The following is a 20,103-nucleotide window of genomic DNA, read 5'->3' as shown; positions in this document are numbered from 1 at the left end:
ACCCTTTTGTGCAAGTGCAGAGAACCTTTTCTTCACTTCAGTTTATTCAGCTAGTTGAGGTCAGTGATTAAAGCTGAAAAGTCAGGGAAGCGCTTTATTTTTTTTTTTTCCCTTTCTCTTCCAACGTAGGAGTGAGAACCTGGTGCGAGGAGGAGTCTATTAATGCTAACATCCTGACGGACGCAGTGGCCAAAAACAATTAGTTTACTTAGCTAAATGGAGAGCATACTTCCTTTGTTTAATAAATCAGTTAGTTTTAAGCTCAAATCATTATGCAGATAAACTCTTTTTCCATGTGTATCTAGCTTGTTTTGAGGTAGCTTCATTTAACTAATAAAATAATTTTTTAAAATGGTGTTTTTAATGTCTCTTTTTTTTTAATTGCATTCCTGTTTCTAGCCAAATGCAGCATGATGCAACTTATAAGTAAAAAAACCCAAACTTTTAAATAGGAAACATGTTATTGATGCATTTGGAACATAAATGCAAAAATTAAGAATCTGAGAGGAAAAAACCTTCAAGCTACATATTTGCTGAGATGCATGTATTTATATAATATGTATCCTGTTTAGCAGAGAGAAACACCCAGGTTAGTATGATGGCCATATATGTAGTTGCAAATTAGCATTTTGAATGGTTAGCAACTAATGAAAATTTATCTTTTAAAGACATGTAAAAAAGACAAGGTCAAAACAAGGTCATGAAATTAGTTTTAATCACTTTACTGCTTGCCTCTTTGAACTATCGTTACACTTGGCAATTTAAATAATTTGTAGTTAAACTAATCTATCCTTGCAGCTTCAGTCTCTTGATTTAAAGGTGTCAAACTCATCCTACCCCATGGGCCAGATCTAGACTATGGGTCACCTTGTGGGCTGGATGTGGTTGCAGTGATGGGAGTTACTGCAACTGTTGCCAGTGTGCATCCCAGTGGGGCTCTGTCCCTGATTTTTGTCAGTGAGCCCTGCCCGCGCTCATCTTGGCCCTTGTACAAGCCCCACAGCCCAGGAAACCTGGCTGTGCAAGCCACGTGCATTCTGGATGTTTGACACCCTTGCTGTAGAACTTTACCAGCTACTTCACCAAAATTGTCCATCTGCACTACCTCTTGCAGTGGTCATTTAAATAGATTGTCAGAATATTACCCCTACACTTTCTAGTGGCGTAGTTGATTCCAGCCAAATGGTTCAGTTTTAAGGTTAGTTGAAGCCTTCCAGTTCAAATCTTACAGTTGATAAATATAAAATATTTTATAACTTCACCCACATTCGTGATTTAATGGCTGGGGCTTTACTGCATCTCAGCATTTCTGTTGGCATCTGTTCCCAGGAAAAGGAAGAAAGGAGGCCTCTTGTTAGAGCCAGGGGACTCTGAGGAGGCAAAGGCTCAACAAGGTGAGAAGGAAGAGGTGGATAGTCTAAGGCAGGTGGAAGGAGACAGATCAGAAGAGGAAGAGAAGAAGAAAGAGGATGCTCTTTGGGCCAGTTTCCTCAGTGATGTGGGACAGAAACCTAAAACCCTGGCTGCTTCTCAGGTGACCAGTCCACAGACTTGCAAGGTAATGAAGACACCTGGTCTGGGCAGCTCTTTATTGATGGAGTGTGGCAAAGAATCCAGAGAGTAAAAATACAGATACAAGAATGACTAGTTCAGCTACTATTGAGTGGTGACTCAAACAGTAAACAATGGATTCCTTCTACCCTTCATATCCCAGATATGGGAAAGAGCCCTGGTGCCAGCCCCAATGTAAAGCCAGACCCTTCTATCTGGAAAGTCGTGACACTTGTGTGTAAAGGTGACCATGGTCTATCATTGTGTTTTTCTAACCTGTTCAGCAGGAACTAGAAGCAATGTCTTGTGATGCCTTATTAGCCCCTTTTTTATTTGGCATTTGTACTATATAAGAAGCAGCTCTATTTGACATTTCTAAGTTATGCAATTAGACACTTACCCCTAAAGGGTATAGAAGGTACAAGACCTGTTTCTTGAGCTCTGGTGACATCATGCCTCCTCTCCTCGCTGGCTTTGGCATAACTGATGCTTTTATCATCTTGTACTGGCAAAGGGTGGCAAGGTCCTGGCCAATTATGGTGGCAGGATGGGAAGATCTTTTCCAATTTGGAAAGGAGGGATATGGTGGAATTGCAAGCTACAGTGGCTAGTCTGCTTCTGGGTAAATGCTATGGACGATGACTTTCTCTCCACTTGTTGGTGGCAGATGTAACTTACCTAAGTCCCTCTTTTACAGTATTTGTTCCACTTTGTCACAAACATTTTATAAAAAGGAATATTGTTTGTTTGTCCTTTGTAACTTGCTCACCTCGTGCTTTACTTCCAGGTGTCCTAAAGAGACCCTATGTTTAGACTGTCACATAATGATGGAATTTAATTTCTCTCCTTTCTCTGCTGACTGTCTTCACTGTATTGTCTTTTTAATGTATTCTACTTTGTAGCTGCAGATCTGTTTGGTAGTCTTAGACCCAACCAACTTTATCTGCATACGTGATGGAATATATTTAGGTCATTGGTCTTGTGTCTTTTGTACTTGGTCAGTCAGATGTGAATGTGGTGCAATTACTGTGGACTATTATACTTCAGGTTTTACTCCATAATAAACTTTCTAAGTGGTAAGAAGCAAACAGAAGGCCAGCTTTTCTCAAGCTGCCTGCACAAAGTGCATGCTATTATAACATCTGGCCACTAGATGGGAGGGAGCTGGTTTGGCTTAAATTAGCGGTTCTCAGCATTTTTAAACACGAGGAACCCCTCAGAAAATGCCAGCTCTTAGCTTTCATTTATTTATTTTGACCAGGGAAAAATAATAGAGCAAGCGAGTTGTGTGTTCAAAGAACTCAGAGCACTGCAGGTCATAATGTTTTTGACACTATGGATTTCACAGTTTGAAAGCTCTGGGTTTATTTTTGTGAATTGTGTAGATGTTTGCACATCTAACAGTGCTAGTATTGAGCAGCACCCCATGGCACCCTTTAAAGCAGGAGTGGTCAACCTGGGATACAGGTGCTGCAAGTGGCATGGGCAGCCTCTGTGGTGCGCACAGCAATTTGGGGAGGGGACAGGCAGCACGCTGGCAGATTGTGCTCCCTACCCAATTTGCTGCTCTGCTTTCTGCACTGAGCAGGAAGCAGAGCAGCAGATCAGGTAGGGAAAGGGGGTTGTAGTGGCACTTGAGGAGGGTATGGGGCTTATTTGTGGCATGGTTGTCAACAAGGTTGGCCTCCACTGCTTTATAAGATCATATAGCACCCTAAGGTGTCATGGAACCATGGTTGAGTATCACTGAATTAAATAAATACCTGGGTTAAAATTAAAATAGATTAGGAGAGCAAATGTACCACCAATACCTTTTCTTGTGTAGTTACTTGCTTTGAGGAGTAGCTTTCCCCAGAGTAGAGTGACTTCTATTGGTCCATTCATTTTTACTATGGAATAAATCTATTTATATCTAGAATTTTTTTAAGCGGTTAAAGAAATACAGGCATGTTACTATAAAAAAAACAAAAAACAAAAAAAACAAAAACCTGACTTCAACAGTTCAGACTTTACATGGAGTTTATCTTTAATGAGTTGTAGTGTCTTTGGAAAGCATTAGCTTTGGATTTTGTAGATATGTTTGTTTGAAAGTGTGTGGAACATGTAGAATAAATTGCAAGCAAGTTTAAGTTTCTGCTTTGAAACATATATGCATAATTAATTTTGCAGTCTTCATTCATGCTTACCACAATCCATCAAGAGCAACAACAACTTAGAAGAACAGCAGCTTGACCAAAAACTGACTTCATGTGCCTATTCACTAGCAAATTGGAGATTTTGTTTTTTCTTAAAAGAAAAGCAATAGTATGAAAACTAAGGAAATCAAATGTTAAAACTAGGATTAACATAAGACTGGGACTTTCCTGATGAGTATTTAACTTCTTAATGGTTGTATTAAAAAAAAATTAGGCTAACCATCTTATTTTACTGGTTAAAAACTAGTAACGTTATAGTCCTGCTTAATCTGTACAGTCAGATTTATAGGGCAGCTGAGCCTAATTTGGGGGTAAAAGACTTGGAATTTCCAGACTCCTGCTTGCTTAAATTCTGAACCTGAGTGCAGTGTTAGTGCTAGTTTTTACACTCAGTCTTTCAATAAAAGCACTTGAATTCCACTTGTTTCATATGAGCAGACAGGTCTAACGTTCTGATCTTTGTTTTGCAAAGAGGGGTTGGAAGCTATATGGAGAGTTTGAATCTAATAGTTGAGGCACGGTGTTTTGTTGTTGAGTGTGACTTGTTTTGGATCATGACAAGCCAGGATCTGAGCCATACATTTCAGATGTACTTGATGTATGTAACTGTCCATTAGCCACTTGAGATAAGTATTTGGTCTCTCGTCCTGATTAACCATCTTTGATTTCTTTGTTTCTCAGACTGTAGAGAAGAATTTGAACAAGTCCCTAAAAGAAGTAGGAGAGCCAGAGGAGCAGAAAGATATTGAAAAAGTGACAATCACCGAAGTGTTTGATTTTGCAGGTGAAGAGGTCAGGTGAGTGCTTGCCCTGAGCTCCAGATAGTCATACCTGGAGTTGATAGAACCCCTAACATTTTGTGCTGAAAGGCCGGATCTTTAGCACAGAGCAAAGCCAAGCCAGATGTGCATGTTTCAGCATATCATTACAGTTCTGGTATTCAACATAATCAACTCTTTGAATGCAAATTCTACTGCAGTTCTCTTGTAATTCATATGGGGTATGGGACCTTGTGAGTCCTTCAGAGGGGAAACAGTGGGTTAATAGCATCCTATTTCAGCTCAAAGCTGTCTTTATTGACTCCAGGATGAAATTGGGCCGACAATGCGAGGTCACAGTTGGCAGGGCTAACCGGACCTTGTCGTGCATCCACAGATGCATCTCAAGTAAAGCTAGGGAGGTGATCCTCCCCCTCTGTGTCACTGGTCAGGCCACAGCTGGAGTACTGTGTCCAGTTCTGTGCGCCCCATTTCAGGAGGGTTGTGGACATCATTGAAAGGGTCCAGAGGAGGGCCACCCGCATGATCTGGGGACAACAGGGCAGACCCCTACAATAAAAGACTGTGGGACCTAAACCTGTTCAGCCTTCACAAGAGAAGGCTGAGGGGGGACATAGTGACTGTCTATAAACTCACTAGGGGGGACCAGAAGGGTGTGGGGGAGACACTGTTTCCCCTAGCGCCCCCTGAAATGACAAGGAACAATAGACACAGATTATTAGAGAGTAGGTTTAGATTAGACATCCGCAAGAACTACTTCACAGTTAGGGTGGCTAGGAGTTGGAACCAACTTCCTAGGGAAGTAGTGCTGGCTCCTACCCTGGGGATCTTTAAGAAGAGGCTTGATGACTACCTGGCTGGACTCATCTGAGTCCAGTCTTTTCTCCCGCCCAGGCAGGGGGTCGGACTTGAAGATCTACAAGGTCCCTTCCGACCCAACTTCTATGATTCTATGAAAACTGACATGAGACCTTGGGCTGGGGTATTTGCAAGTCAGTGTTGAATTGACTGTGTGATCTGAGGCACTGAGCACTCATGTCTTAAAAGCCTTTAGTTAGCAAGGAGTGGCCTATTGCTTGGACTCCTTCACATCCCAGAAGCAAATGGTATTTTGAGTGTGGGGGATACCTTTTATTGGACAAATTGAATAATTTGGAGATGTTAGAAAATTCTTTAGGCACGAAGTGCCCTTTTTTAGGTCTGGGAAAGGAGCAGATATATAGTCGTCTTGTCAGCAAGTCTTGGAATACATACCAGACACAAACTGAGTGAGTGAGAGGCATGATTTTTTTTTTTTTTAAATGAAATGTGATGGATTAGAATTATCTTTTGAGAGAGGAAAGTTGATATTAGGTTTATAAGTAAATCAGAGCTGCAAGATCCTTTTAAGTGTGCCCCGCTGCTGGGCTGGGCCTAAGCTGCTGGGGGAAGCAAGGTGGGCTGTACTTTGGAAATGTCACAAGAAAGTGCCTGAGAGAGTCCTGGGCAAGCTGGCTTGGTAGGAGTCAGGCAAGGGGAACATAGTGCTGCAGGCAGGGAAAGGCAGGCTCCTATGGGGGTGTGCTGGTTTTTGAACCAGGGAAAGGTAGATGCCCCATCCTGGGCTCTTGCCAGTGTCTCCTTGGAATCCACGCAGATTTTTTTTTTTTTTTTTTTTTTTGGCTGTACCCAGCCCTGAATCCTGTGCTGTTGTGGGGGACAAAGCAGGAAAAGGTATTTTATGTAGGGGGAAATACTGCTATTGCAGTCATGGGGATGTGAGAATGGGGTGATGGGCACATAGGCTCCCACTCTACTGTGCAACCTCTTCGACTTCTTTTATCTGTGGCATTGTTGCCTTGTGGGGGCCAGGCCAACTCTCAGGATCTTAATATTGTGCTGTTAGGAGGGTGTGACACAATTGCATGCGCACACACACCCAAACCAGCCTAGGCACATGCATACCCATAACCAATTCAGTCACACACACTGTACATCCCAAAAGTTGGACAAAAATCAGTTGTCCATACCTGTACAGTTAGTATACATACACAGATCGCTAATTTGTACATCATGCACACAATGATATAGATCTCTCTCTCTATCTCATTGTTTATGTGTGTATGCATGCATGTGCATGGACACGCACACATTCCTAACTTGGATGGTATGATATGTATGTGTGCGCTTGGGGTACCTGGGATACTTGGGGACAGGTTAAGGTGAGAGAGATAAAGTGTAGGGAGTGAAAGTTGCCAGAACCAGGATTAGAACTGGAGGACTAGAGAAGCTGGGCTGAGGCTTGGGGTTACTTAAGGTCAAGTGGTCCCAGGGTTACTAGAGGTCACTAGTGCAAGGGGAAAAGCCCCATGACAAGGAGGAGACAGCCAGGAAAGAAACTGAGGCAGAAACCTGGAAGCTCAGGGGAAAAGGCAGTGGGGACAAGGCAATAACAGTGGCAGAGATCTGGCGAAAAGGCAGTGGGGATAAGACAGTGGTGAAGAAACGGGGTTTGCAGGTAGAGAGGAGCTCAGGACAAGTGTCAGAGGTGGCGGTGAGCCAGAAGCAGGAGAGGGAGACATAAGAGAAGCTGGGGGGTGAGGAGCAGAGATTGGCGCAGGGCTGGAACCGTAGTAAAGCAAAACACAACTCAGGGGTCCAAATAACAGTTTTATTGAACAGACAACACATTACACAGCCCCATTCCGAGTTATTGGTACGCACGCGTGATGGCAGCAGGAGAAAGAGACTCAGTGGAAGTGTTGGAGTCCAGGTAGGGAAGAGAAACAAAGTCCAAGTCCTTGGTTGAAGAGGGGGTCGGGGGTGATAGCTACCTATCCAAGATGCAAAGCGGTTCTTGTCAGCAGGTGTTGTCCAGAGGGGGGTTGCTGGCAGGGCCTCTGGGTGGATAGGTGGTGTGGCATGGTACTGGTCCAGATGGAGAGGGCATCTTCAGGAGTTAATTTTCACTACCCCTTTTTATGGGGCAGACTACCTATGATCTCCTATAGGGAGGGCCTGTCCAGGCAATATCAGTCCTGTTCCAGAGGGCTCCAGGTGTTCTTACTGAGCATGTGCAGCCTTAGCACAATGGTAGGTTACTTCATCTTTTGTTTCTTGAATGCTGAGGGTGGGTCCAAGGGTGGGGTTGTTGGTCCAGGTATTGGTGTTGATGGTCATTCAGAGGGAGCCATTTTTAGACCTACTGTCATTGACTCTCAAGCACCCTCATTCATCCCCATTCATCCGGGAACCAAGTTACATAGGAGGGGTAGGGGTGAGTCATGGGTTACACAACAGGGCTTGGGGAAAAGATGGAGACTTGATGAATAAAATGGAAACTTGACATGACTTATGCTGACTTACATATGTAGGCCTAAATCATGTAGTATCAGTAAGACAGTAACATAGAACAGTAAAAATCAAGATAAACATCATTATACAATATAAAGGAGGAGGAAAAAACCCAAAACAACTCGCTACCAAAATAAAATGCTGAAGCTTCTCCTATGTCTTAGCTCACTCATACTTATCTAATAGGGAACAGAGAGGGAGAGAAAAAGTCAGAAATGGTTGGGGAAGGGGAGGGAATGCATTTTAAAAGGAGAGGAGAAAAAAAGAAACTGGGGGTTTTGCTACAGTATTAGCAATCTTGCTGGTCAGAGATACCTAGTCTACTTTCCCCCACAACTCCCCTGCCCCCTTCTCCCTTGAACAAATAGAGGAGGATTGTTGGTCCCTGATGGAATGCCAGGTTCCTTGGAAAACCTGTAGCAGCTTTTACTGCCCCTGGAGTAGTGGGGAGGGGGTCTGTGGCCTGGGGGGTGGAGGGGGGACATGTGCCACTCGGCTGCTGCTTCTGGCCAATGCCAACCTGGCCCATGGTGTCCTGAATGGCGTGCGGCAAAGCAGTGGCTGGGCTGGCTTTGCTGCGTGCTGCTCAGGAGGAGACAGGCCCAGCTGGGTTGGCACCGGCAAGAAGCAGCAGCTGAGTCACATGCTGCTCGGGACCAGCTTGGCTGTGGCTTCCCTTCCCCAGTGCCTGCCTGGCCGGGCCTGAGAGGCATGCAGCAAAGCTGCAGCTTCTATTTTACCTCTGCTGGCCGGTCCCAAGTGGCATGCGGCTCAGCCGCTGCTTCTGCTCTCCAGTGCCAACTCAGCCGGGCCTGTCGCATTCTGAGCATCACGCAGGGAAGCAGAGGCTTTGCTGCCTGCCGCTCAGGTCAGAATGGGCCCAGCCAGGTCAGCACTAGCGAGGAAAAGCAGCCGTGTTCCGCTTCCCTGTACCATTTGGAACAGGCTGGCACCAGAGAGGCAAAGCTGTAGCTGAGCCTGTGCCATGCAGCATGTTAGGAAGTGGCACATGGCTCAGCTGCTGCTCCTCGCTGGTGCTGAGCTGGCTGGGCCTGTCTCATCCCGTCCTGTCCTGAGCGGCATGCAGCAAAGCCGGCCCAGTTGCTGCTTCCCTGTGTGCTGCTTGGAATGCAGCAGGCCCTGCCGAGTCGGCACCAGTGAGGAGAGGCAGTGGCTGAGCTGTGTACTGCTTGGGACCGAATGGGCTGGGCTGGCAGAGGTAAGTGTGCAGCTTTCCACAGCTGTTCCCAGAGCCCTGTGGGCTCCTGCTGTAGCCTGGGGGGCTGTAGCCTGGGGGACTCCCGCCCCACTTGCGCTGTGCCCAGTGTGCACAGAGGCTGAGCCGGGAGCCCCCCAGGCCCAGTATCTTTCCCTTGTCAGGCAGCATCCTCTCATAGGCAGGGCAGTTGTGCCCCATCCCCCACAGCTGTGTGGGCCAAGCCAGGCTCAGCTTTGGGTGCCACTGGGGGCCCAGCTGTGGCCCAATCTGCAAAGCTCTGAGACAGCCCCCACTCCCCTCCTGCCCCCACCACTCCTTCAGCTGCCACCTTCCCAAGGGCCTGGGCAGGCCAGTCTACCTGCGGTGCTTCCCCCTATGCTTGTTTCTCCCCATGTCTGTCTGTCTGCCTGCCTGCCTGCCTGCCTGCCTGCCTGCCTGCCTGCCTGCCTGCCTGCCTGCCTGCCTGCCTGTCTGTCTGTCTGTCTGTCTGTCTGTCTGTCTGTCTGTCTGTCTGTCTGTCTGTCTGTCTGTCTGTCTGTCTGTCTGTCTGCCTGCCTGCCTGCCTGCCTGCCTGCCTGCCTGCCTGCCTGCCTGCCTGCCTGCCTGCCTGCCTGCCTGCCTGCCTGCCTGCCTGCCTGCCTGCCTGCCTGCCTGCCTGCCTGCCTGCCTGCCTGTCTGCCTCTCTGAAGTTTTATTCATGGTCATCAAGTTTAGAATTTTTAGAAAACCTGATATTTACCATAAAACAAATGTTTATGATTATGAACTGTATTAATATTCAATGCATCCTGCCATGTACCCCCTGCCCCCGTTTTTTGCCATGCCAGCACTCCAGTGCCTTACAAGGTAGACGTTGTGGGGATTTTGGCACTCCAGCCAGAAAAGTTGCCTACTCCTGACATAGACCATGTGACAGAGTGCAACTTCCAGTTCCAAAGCCATACTACCCCCTCACAAAAGGAGTATTTCCAGGGGTAAAGGGAGGGACTTCTGGTGGCCAAGGGGTAGGGTTTAGGGAGCAGGACTTCTGGCCACAAGATAGTGACTGGAGGGTGGGGCAGCTGTCAAGGGGTGGAGTTACCAAATGGCTCACCAAAATTTGTGAAGTGGCCCTCCAGCCAAAATAATTGCCTGCCCCTGGGCTAAGATCTTACTTGACAGAGTGCTGTGTGTCTTTGGGGAGAATCAGGTGGACAGATCCCTGCCAGCTCTGTGTCCTGCCAGATCCCCTGCAGGAGGTGGGGATGACAGGGACTGTGCGTTTTAATGCATACTTCTTATCCATGTCTTGGAGTAAAGCTGCCAAAATATTGCCTTTAACAGAGTGACTCTGTGCCACCCTGTGCCTCTGGAATGCTACGTTAGTTGTACACAAACAGCCTTTCCACAGATTTTGTAAACTGAGCTAATATGGTAAGTATTGTGCTTACTCAAATCTAAGCTGACCCTGAATTAAACATAACTACTCTTCTCCTCCCCCCCCCAATTAGATTCTTTCCATGGAAGGCTTATACATTTGTTATAATTTTTCATGTATAGAATCTAATAGCCAGGGAGTTGTCTTTAATTCATTGTCCCTACTGCTGCAGAGAAGTAGAGAGTGGAGGACAGATGGTATGAGGAGGTGAAGCAACTTGTGCCTGCCCCTAACCCCCACCCCAACCTTGGGTCTCCTCCCCACTCCCCCACCTCTGCTCCCCCACTTCCAACCCACCTTTGCTTTGCACTGGTAAGCTCTTTCCCCATTCTAGGCTGCGGCACAGAGCATGGCCCCAGCCCAGCCCCTGTGCACGGGTGCCCCAGACCAAGCTGGGGCTATTCTCGGTGCCTAGGGTTACAGTGTGAGCAGAGCCTGCCAGCACAAAGCAAGGGTAAATGTGGGGTGAGAGGGACAAGTGGGGGAACAGAGGCTGCATGGGGGACTGGGATACGGTGGGGTATAGAGGTTGGAGCCCAAACCACAGCAGCCACCTGCTTCTCCCTGTCTGCTCCCCTCCCCACCACTGCCGTTGTACTTGATTTTAAGACCAGGGGCTCCTCCCCACCATGTTAAATGGGGAGGGGAAACCACATCTTAGAATGTAGTAAATACTTCTTAGTGTAGTAAATACTTCAACTTCCTTAGTGAGTCTGTTGGCTTTGGACCATTTCTATATGATACCTGCCCAAATACCAGCCGTCAAAGAATCAACTCTTATCTTTGTATGGGACTTCCTCAATTAAGAACTGTTGCCTTCCCCCCATCCTGTAACATTTAGTTGCTTTGCAAAAAAGATATAGCAAAGCATCTAGCAGGACAATTAGAAGGCCTTTTCCTCCATATTTTAAGCATTTAGGCTGCTGACAGATGTGAAACCCCACTCCCCTCCTCCCCCCCTCCCCCCCCCCCCCCCAAAAAACCAAAACTACGCTTTACAGAAAGAGGCAGCGCATTAGTTCAGCCTGGCTCCACAGCTTCTATATAGATGGCATGCATGCTTCATTGGGGATTTTGGTGCTTTTATCTAAAAGCTGATTTAATCAGCTTTTAGATAAAAGCTCTAAAAAAGTGCTGCTGATGTGCCTGACTTATACGAATGTTGGGGGAGCCAGGTCAAACTACTGAGATGACTCTTCTGGACATTCACTGGGCTCAGTGCAGGGGCACATGGGGACTGAAGTACTTTTTTGGTTTGGTCGGTTGGTTTTGGTGTTTTTACAGCTATAAGAATCCTTAAATATCACAGAAATTGACATATTAGAAATGTATTAAGTTGGTACTGAGGAGCTTTGGAGCAGCTCTCATGTTGGTGAAGCTTGCATGACCCCTGGCTACATTATGAACTTGTTAAAATAATTATGTCAGGATGCAAAAACCAGTGTGTGTGCGCAAACGAAAAGTCTCTGCCCCTTAAAAATGGATTAGTTGTTGCAAATTAAATATAAAATATGTGGTTTTTAGTTCCCCAGCAGGGGGCAGGCAGGCTACAGCAACTCAGCAACAGTCTCATCTAACCAAGGAGAGGGAAAGAGATTAGCTACTGGAGATGTCATTGTATGAGGAAAGAATGAAAGGACAATAAACCAGTCAAGTTACTTGTCCCTTTTTCTCAATAGGGCTGGAATTTTGGACTAGTAGAAATCTTGTATGTATTGTGAAAAGCTTCTGTCTTTACAGATGGTAATGCGTCAGCTTTACAATAACTCTGTGCTTTTTTTATATATATAGCACAGCATCATAGAAAATTAGGGTTGGAAGGGACCTCAGGAAGTCATCTAATCCAACCCTGTGCCCAAAGCAGGACCATCCCCAACTAAATCATCCCAGCCAAGACTTTGTCTACCCAGGTCTTAAACCTCTGAGGATGGAGATTCCACAACCTCTCTGGGTAACCTGTTCGAGTGTTTTACTACCCTACTGGTAAGAGAGTTTTTTATTAAAATCAAACCTAATCTAACTTCCCTTGCAGCTTGAGACCATTGTTCCTTGTTGCATCATCTGCCACCACTGAGAACAGTCTCTCTCCTTTGTCTTTTGAACCCCCCTTTGGGTAGCTGAAAGCTGCTATTGAATCCCGTCAGTCTTCTCTTCTCTAGACTAAATAAGGCTAGTTCCCTTAGTTTTTCTTCATAAGTCATGACTTGCATCTTTCAGCCCTCTCACCAGTTTTGGTTGCCCTCGACTGGACTCTCCAATTTGACCCAAATTGTAGTGGGGGGCCCAAAACTGAGCACAGTACTCCAGATGTGGCCTCATCAATGCTAATACGGGGGAAAGATCACTTCCCTCAATCTGCTGGCAATACTCCTACCAATGCAGCCCAGTATGCCATTAGCCTTCTTGGCAACAGCAGCGCACTGTTGGCTCATTTACCTTTTAATGTCCACTGTAATCCCCTGGCCCTTTTTCTGTAGAGCTGCTGGACAGCCCATCAGCCTCCAGCCTGTACCAATGCATGTTATTGTTCTGTTCTAAGTGCAGGACTTAGCACTTCCTTGTTGAACCACATGACATTCTTTTTTGGCCCTATCCTGTAGTTTGTCTAGGTCACTCTGAATCCTAGCCCTGCCCTCCAGTGTATCTACTGCTCCCCCCACCTTTGTGTCATCTGCAGACTTGCTGAGGGTGCGCTCTCTGTGCCATCTTCCAGACTGTAGATGAAGATGCTGAACAAAACTGGCCCCAGGACCAAACCCAGGGGCACTCTATTTGATACCAGCTGCCAACCAGACATCAACCCATTAATTGCTACCCTCTGAGCCCAATGCTCTAGCCATTTTTTTTTTTTTCCCTCTCCACCTTGCTGTTCATTCATCCAGTCCATACTTTCTTAGCTTGCCTGTGAGAATATTGTGGGAAACCAGATCAAAAGCTTTGCCAAAGTCAAGGTATATCACATCTGCCATTCTCCCTGCATCCACAGAGCCAGTCATCTCATCATAGAAGGCAATCAGATTGGTCAGGCATGACTTGCCCCTGGTAAATCCATGCTGACTGTTCCTAATCACCTTTTTCTTCTCCAAGTGCTTAGAAATGGATTCCTTGAGGATGTGCTTCATAATTTCTTCAGGGACTGAGGTGAGGCTGACCCATCTGTAGTTTCCTGGATCCTCCTTTTTCTCTTTCTTAAACATGGGCACTATGTTTGCCCTTCTCCAGTCATCTGGGACCTCTCCCAATTGCCATGAGTTTTCAAAGATGATGGCCAGTGGCTCTGCAGTCACATCAGTCAGCTCCCTCAGCACCCTCTGGTGCATCCCATCCAGCCCCATGGACTTGTATATGTTCTACTTTTCTAAATAGTCCCTAATCTGTTCTTTTGCCGCTTTTGGCTGCTCTCTTTCTCCCCAGATTGTGCTGCCTGGTGCAGTACTGAGAGCTGACCTTGCCTGTAAAGACTGAGGTGAAAAAGGCATTAAGTACTTCAGCCTTTTCTGCATCCTTGACTAGGTTGCATCCCCCATTCAGTAAGGGACCCGCACTTCCCCTTACCTTCCTCTTGTTACTGACACACTTGTAGGAACCCTTCTTGTTACCCTTTGCATCCCTTGCTAGCTGCAACTCCAATTGCACTTTGGCTGTCCTGACTTCATCCCTGAATGCCCGGGCAATACTCTTGCACACCTTGCTATTTGCTTGCCCAAGTTTCCATGTATAAGCTTCTCTTTTGTGATTTAGTTTAATGAAGAGTTCCCTGTTAGGTCCTGCTGTCTCCCAGCAAATCTAGCTTAAAGCCATCTCACTAGGTTAGTGAGTTTATCTGAGGGAATAGCATCTTCACATCTGGTGGATCCTGTCTCTTTTTAGCAATACTCCTTGGAACGTCATTCCGTGGTCAAAGAAGCCAAAGCCCTGCTGGCAACACCATCTGTGTAGCCATGCAGCCATCTACAGAATACACCTGCTCCTGTCCAGCCCTTCTCCTTGACCAGAAGGATCGAGGAGAATACCACCTTCACCCTTGCATCCCATGTCCTTTAGTCATTTGATCTGGTCAGGGTCTCCCCTGGCAGTTTCATTGTGCCCACATGGGTGAGCAGCAGCTTGGGGTAGTAGTCAGAGCTGTTTGAGTCTCGTTAATCCTAATGTGACATCACGGATGCAGGCTCTGGGCAAGCAGCAGACCTCCTGAGACAACCTGTCAGGTTGGCAGATGGATGCCTCTGTCTGCCGCAGAAGGGAGTCTCCAACCACCACCACCTGTCACTTCTTGGTGGGAGCGGTCTCGATCTTTCCTGCCTTAGGGAGTCCTGGCTTGTTCTCCTCCCCCAGTACAATGTTGCTAGGGCTCCATATCTGTTCTCCAGGCAGACTGCTGCAGGTGCAGATGCCTTAGTTTGCTGCCAGAGGTCACAAGCTTCCACCTTCCTGGGAGTCCATGTCCTCTCCCTTCTGTAGCGCTGCGTTTGACCATCCTTCCTCCACACTCTTATGAAGAGAGGCTGCAAGCCATGGGACTCTTCAGCCTGGAGAAGGGCAGGCTTGGATGACTTGGTGGCAGCCTAATAAATACATACGGGGTGTACATCAGAATCTGGAGGAACACCTGTTCACAGGGTCCAATGGTCACAAACTCCTGCAAGACTGTTTTAGGCTGGACATAAGGAAAAACTTCTTTATTGTTCAAGCCCCCAAGGCCTGGAACAAACTCCCCCCAGAAGTGGTGCAAGCACCTACTCTGGATACTTTCAAGAAACATTTGGATGTATATCTTGCTGGGATCCTTTGACCCCAGCTGACTTCATGCCCCTGATCTTACAAGGTCCCTTCCAGCCCTAATGTCTATGAAGCATGAATTGATGAAGTCCCCGTGCTGGAGGATACTTTGGAGCCTTGCCACTTCCTCCTGTAGCTCTTGCCTGCTGCCTGAAGGACACCACCAGGAGGCACTGGTCACATCGCAGGCATGCTATTGTTGGAAGGAACCTGAAAGCCATAGTCTCCACAGTGCCAAAGCAGGATCTGGATGGAAGCTTCAGTGGTGAGTGGTCCTGCCTGGACAGATAGCTCACAGGTGCAAGAAGAGGTAGTGGAAGTAGTTGTGGCCTTGTGCTGTCCTTCAGCCATTTCCCTTGGTCTCTTAATCCACTACTTCTCTCTTGCTGGACTTCTTCCAAGCAGACCTTTCCTAGCAAATTCACCTGTAAGCTGGCCTGTTTACTGTTTCTTGATGCTGAAATGTTTTTTTTTCCCCTGCTTCTTCTCACCAAGCTTAAAGGCTCCCTTTCAAAGAGAGGGGCAACAAACTGACCTGCAAATTGCTTGCAAACTTCTTCCTGTTTCTTGCCCCTGTTCGCTCACTTGGTGATATTGTCTACCTTCTGGGAAGAGAAGAATGCTTTCCCAGGTTCATATAAACTTTTACAACAGAATCACAGATAGAATGTGGTGGTCCAGACACTCAGTCTGTGCTCTGTTTGGTCATACTACTTGTTTCTAATTTTTCAGGGTGCTAAGGTGTTTATATCATGCTTGAAATCTTGGTATTTGTACATATATCACACCCACACACAATGCAGTTGAAATCCTACTGGCCAATTGGATAAGAATAGTTTAATCAGTAGTGCTGCAGGATGCTAATATGAAGCACATGCTGACACCTTCAATATTGGAGTCAAATGCAACAACGCAGAATCACATTCCTACTTCTTTACAGAAGGAATCTTTATTCCCTGATATTATACATGATTCTGGTTTTCAGCATACTGCCCAACTAGAGCGATGAGAAGCTAGTGCCGCATGCCTCAGAAATCCGAGGGGTGTGCATCTGCAACAACATTGCAGATGTACATACCATGCACTGAGGTCTAGGCTTAATACTTGAATAGTTTAAAGAAGGATTTTGATTAATAGACAAACTTCCCATGTCAGTTTAGTTATGAGCACCAATATTTCATGTGTGGAAGAGTGTTTGAACAGATTTTTTTTAAAGTCATCTAGCAAAGCTAGCAAAACTGTAGCCTGAACACTTTCTCCTTTCCTGGCTTCATAGAATCACAGAAAATTAGGGTTGGAAGAGACCTTAGGAGATCATCTAGTCCAACCCCTGCTCAAAGCAGGACCATCCCCAACTAGATCAACCCAGCCAAAGCTTTGTCTAGCTGGGTTTTGAGATCTTCCAAAGATGGAGTTTTTACTACCTCTCTGGATAACCTGTTCCAGCATCTTACTGCCCTCCTAGTGAGAAAATTCTTCCTAATATCTAACCTAAACATCCCTTGCTGCAGCTTGAGACCCTTGCTCTTTGTTCTGTCATCTGCCACCACTGAGCAGTCTAGCTCCATCCTCTTTCAAACCCCACCTTCAGGTAGTTGAAGGCTGCTATTAAGTCCCCTCTCAGTCTCCTCTTCTGTAGACTAAATATGTTCAGTTCCCCCACTCTTTCTTCATAAGTCATGACTCGACCTTCAGCCCTCTCATCATTTTTTGTTGCCCTCTGCTGGACTGTCTCCCATTTGCCCAAAACTGAACACAGTTCTCCAGATGTAACCTCAACAGTCACTTCCCTTGACCTACAGGCAACACACCTATCATTGCAGCCAGTATGACATTGCTTTCTTGGCAACAATGGCACATTGCTGGCTTATGTTCAGTTTATTGTCCACTGTATTCCTCAGGTCCTTTTCTGCAGAGCTGTTGCCCAGCCAGTGACCCCCCAGCCTGTACTATTGTGTCCTAAGTGCAGGACTTTGCACTTCTCTTTGTTGAACCTCATGAGATTTTTTTTTTTTTTTCTTGGTCCAATCCTCCAGTTTGTCTAAGTCACTCTGAGTCATAGCCCTACCCTGCAGCGTATCTACTACTCCCCCTAGTTTGTTGCCTTCAAACTTGCACTCCAGGGATAGAAATTACACAACTTCTCTAGGTAGCCTGTTCTAATGCTCAACCACCCTTTTAGTCAGAAGGTTCCTCCTAATCTCCAACCTAAACTTTCCCTGCTACAGCTTGAGGCCATTGCTCGTAGTTCTGTCCTGTATGGCCACAGAGAAAAGCCCATCTCCATCCTCTCTGTAACTGCTCTTCAGGTATTTGAAGACTGTTATCAAATCCTCCCTCAGTATTCTCTTCTCCAGACTAACCCTAACTCTTTCAGCCTTTCCTCATAAGTCTTGCTGCCTAAGAACAATATTGAACTTAGGACAGACCCCTGGGGAACCCCATTTGGTTACCTCCTCTCAACTAGACACTAAGCTATTAATGGCTACTTATTGAGCATAATGATCCCTAACCAGGTTTTTATCCATCTTGCAGTACTTTCATCTACTCTGTATTTCTTGGTTTGTTAATGAAAATGTTATGAGAGACCCTGTCAGAATTCTTGGTATATCAAAGTATATCAACATCCACTGCTTTTTTTCCCCCCATCCACAGGAATGGATGCAGTTGAAATCGTATCGCTGAAGGAAATGAAATTGGTTAGGCATGACTTGCTATTGGTGAATCCTTGCTGGCTGTTCTTGATCAACTTGTTCTTGTTCTTGCTCTTCACAGTAGATTCTTTGTGGATGTACTCCATGATCTCTCCAGGTATTAAGGTCAGGCTGATGGATCTGTAGTTCCCAAGTTCCTCCTCCTTCCCTTTCATAATGAATGATGGGTACTGTATTTGTCCTTTTTCCAGGCATCCAGGCCCTCACCTGACCTCCAGGAGTTCCCAGAAAGAGGGGTAGATAATGGCTCCAAAATTACCTTTAGCCGATTTCCTTCAGTACCCTAGGGTGCATCCCATCCAGCCCTGCTGACTTGAGAGCATCTTCCTTCTCTAAGTAATCCCTAATCTATTCTGCCATTATTCTTGGCTGTTTGTCATCTTTCCTATCTTTGCTACCAACTGCACTTGTTGTCTGGTAACTGTTCCTATTTGTGAAAACCAGAGTAAAGAGGATATTAAATATGTAAGCCTCCTTTGCATCATCTATAACTAGATTGCCTTCCACATTCTGTAAGGGACCCATAGTTTCTCTGCTCCTGTTCTTACTTTTGACATTGGTGTAGAATCCATTTTATTGCCTTTTAATGGCCCTTGCCAGATTCATCTCATAATTAGCCTACCTAATTTTCTCTCTACTTGCCTGTGCAGTACTCTTGTGCTCTTCTTTAGTAGTATGACCAAGTTTCCTTTTTTGTGTAGGCTTCCTTTTTAAGTTTCAACTCATTGAAGGGATTTCTGTTTAGCCTGGCTGGTCTCCTGTTGCATTTCCCATTTATCTGTCACATAGGGATAGCTTTCCCTTGTGCCCTTAAGAAGCTTCCTTAAACTACATCCAGCTCTTCTGGACTCCTTGTCCACTCAGTTTCCTCCCAGGGGATCCTGCCTACCATGTCCCTCAGTTTTTAAAGTTTGCTTCTCTGAAGCCCATTGTCCTTACCCTGTTGCTCTTCTTCCTTCCTCCCCTTTGAGATCTTGAACTTCTATCATTTTGTGGTCACTTTCATTCAAGTTACCTTCCACCTTCTCCATATTCTCAAATTCTGTATTGTTTGTAAGCAGTAAGTCTAGAAGTACTTCCCTCTGGTTGGCGCCTCTGCCGTCTGTATCAAAACGTTATCCCCACACCCTTCAGAAATTTGCTGAACTGCTTGTGCGCTGCTGTGTTCTCCTCCCAGCAGATATCCTGAAAATTTAAAGTCCCCTGCAAGAACCAAATCCTGTGATTTGGAAGCTTCTGTCAAGTGTTTAAAGAAGGTCTTGTCCACCACTTCCTCCTTGTTTGGTCCCTTGTAGCAGATGCCCATCATGACATCCCGCCCCTCTGCTGCTCTCCTTCTGACTTACCCAGAGGCTTTCAACAGGCCTACAAAGTGTCATACATGTGTACATCACCTTTTACATAAAGGTCAACACCTCTTTTTTTTTTTTTCCTGCTGCTGACCCTTCCTGAACAAGTTATCCATCTATGGCAGTACTTATCTCCCCATGTCCCTGTAAATACAGTTATAAAGAGAAATATGTGATAGCTTGGGAGATTTGCCCTTCTCTGCAGAGAAGGAGCCACTGAAGGACAAGAGCTCTACACTATACATCCTACAGCAAGTCGTTTTGGCCAGGGAAGCATAAAAAAAGCAACTCAGCATGGGGGTGTCTAAGCAGGCTGCAAGAGAAATGAAATTCTTTAAGAAACGAAAATTGGGGACTGAGGAAGCAGTTTTCGTATAATTCTACAAGTTGTGAAGAGTATGTTACTTTATATTGCTGAAAGCAACCTCTTGTATCAACAAGTTTTCAAAGCCAGCAACCAAACAGTAAAGTGAGTTCAAGAGGGCAATGCCATGTGTAGCTTATGGCAGTAGTCTGATGACACCATAATTCTGACATGCTGCTGTTCCTTAGCTCCTCAATTTTAGTATGAAAAGATCTTTTCCTGATAATTGCAGAGCATGCCTCAAGCTTGAACCTTTCTGATCCAATTCATGCCTTCTTCCTCCTCCTTATTTGCATTTCAAAATGTCACATGACTGACCACCTGGAAAGACTTAAGTGCAGCATCTCATCTACTGCTGTTGACATCCATATGAAGAGCAGTGGACTGAGGATATTTTTCTGTA

General features: G+C 45.9%; 1 protein-coding gene across 1 annotated transcript in view; it reads left to right on the top strand.

The window, feature by feature from the left end:
• The window catches only part of CFDP1 (chromatin remodeling protein CFDP1), a 139,498-nt gene that overhangs the window by 8,153 nt on the left and 111,242 nt on the right, over positions 1-20,103 (top strand). The window contains exons 3-4 of the mRNA XM_090063217.1: positions 1,330-1,558; positions 4,428-4,543. Of these exons, the coding sequence (XP_089919343.1) occupies positions 1,330-1,558; positions 4,428-4,543 (345 nt within the window). The remainder of the gene's footprint in view (positions 1-1,329; positions 1,559-4,427; positions 4,544-20,103) is intronic.

Source organism: Crocodylus siamensis, chromosome 9 (genome assembly GCF_052110815.1).
Source record: "Crocodylus siamensis isolate JL-2025a chromosome 9, ASM5211081v1, whole genome shotgun sequence".
Classification (NCBI taxonomy): domain Eukaryota; kingdom Metazoa; phylum Chordata; order Crocodylia; family Crocodylidae; genus Crocodylus; species Crocodylus siamensis.
Note: the sequence above shows the minus strand (reverse complement) of the source record. Positions and strands in the feature narration are given on the sequence as shown.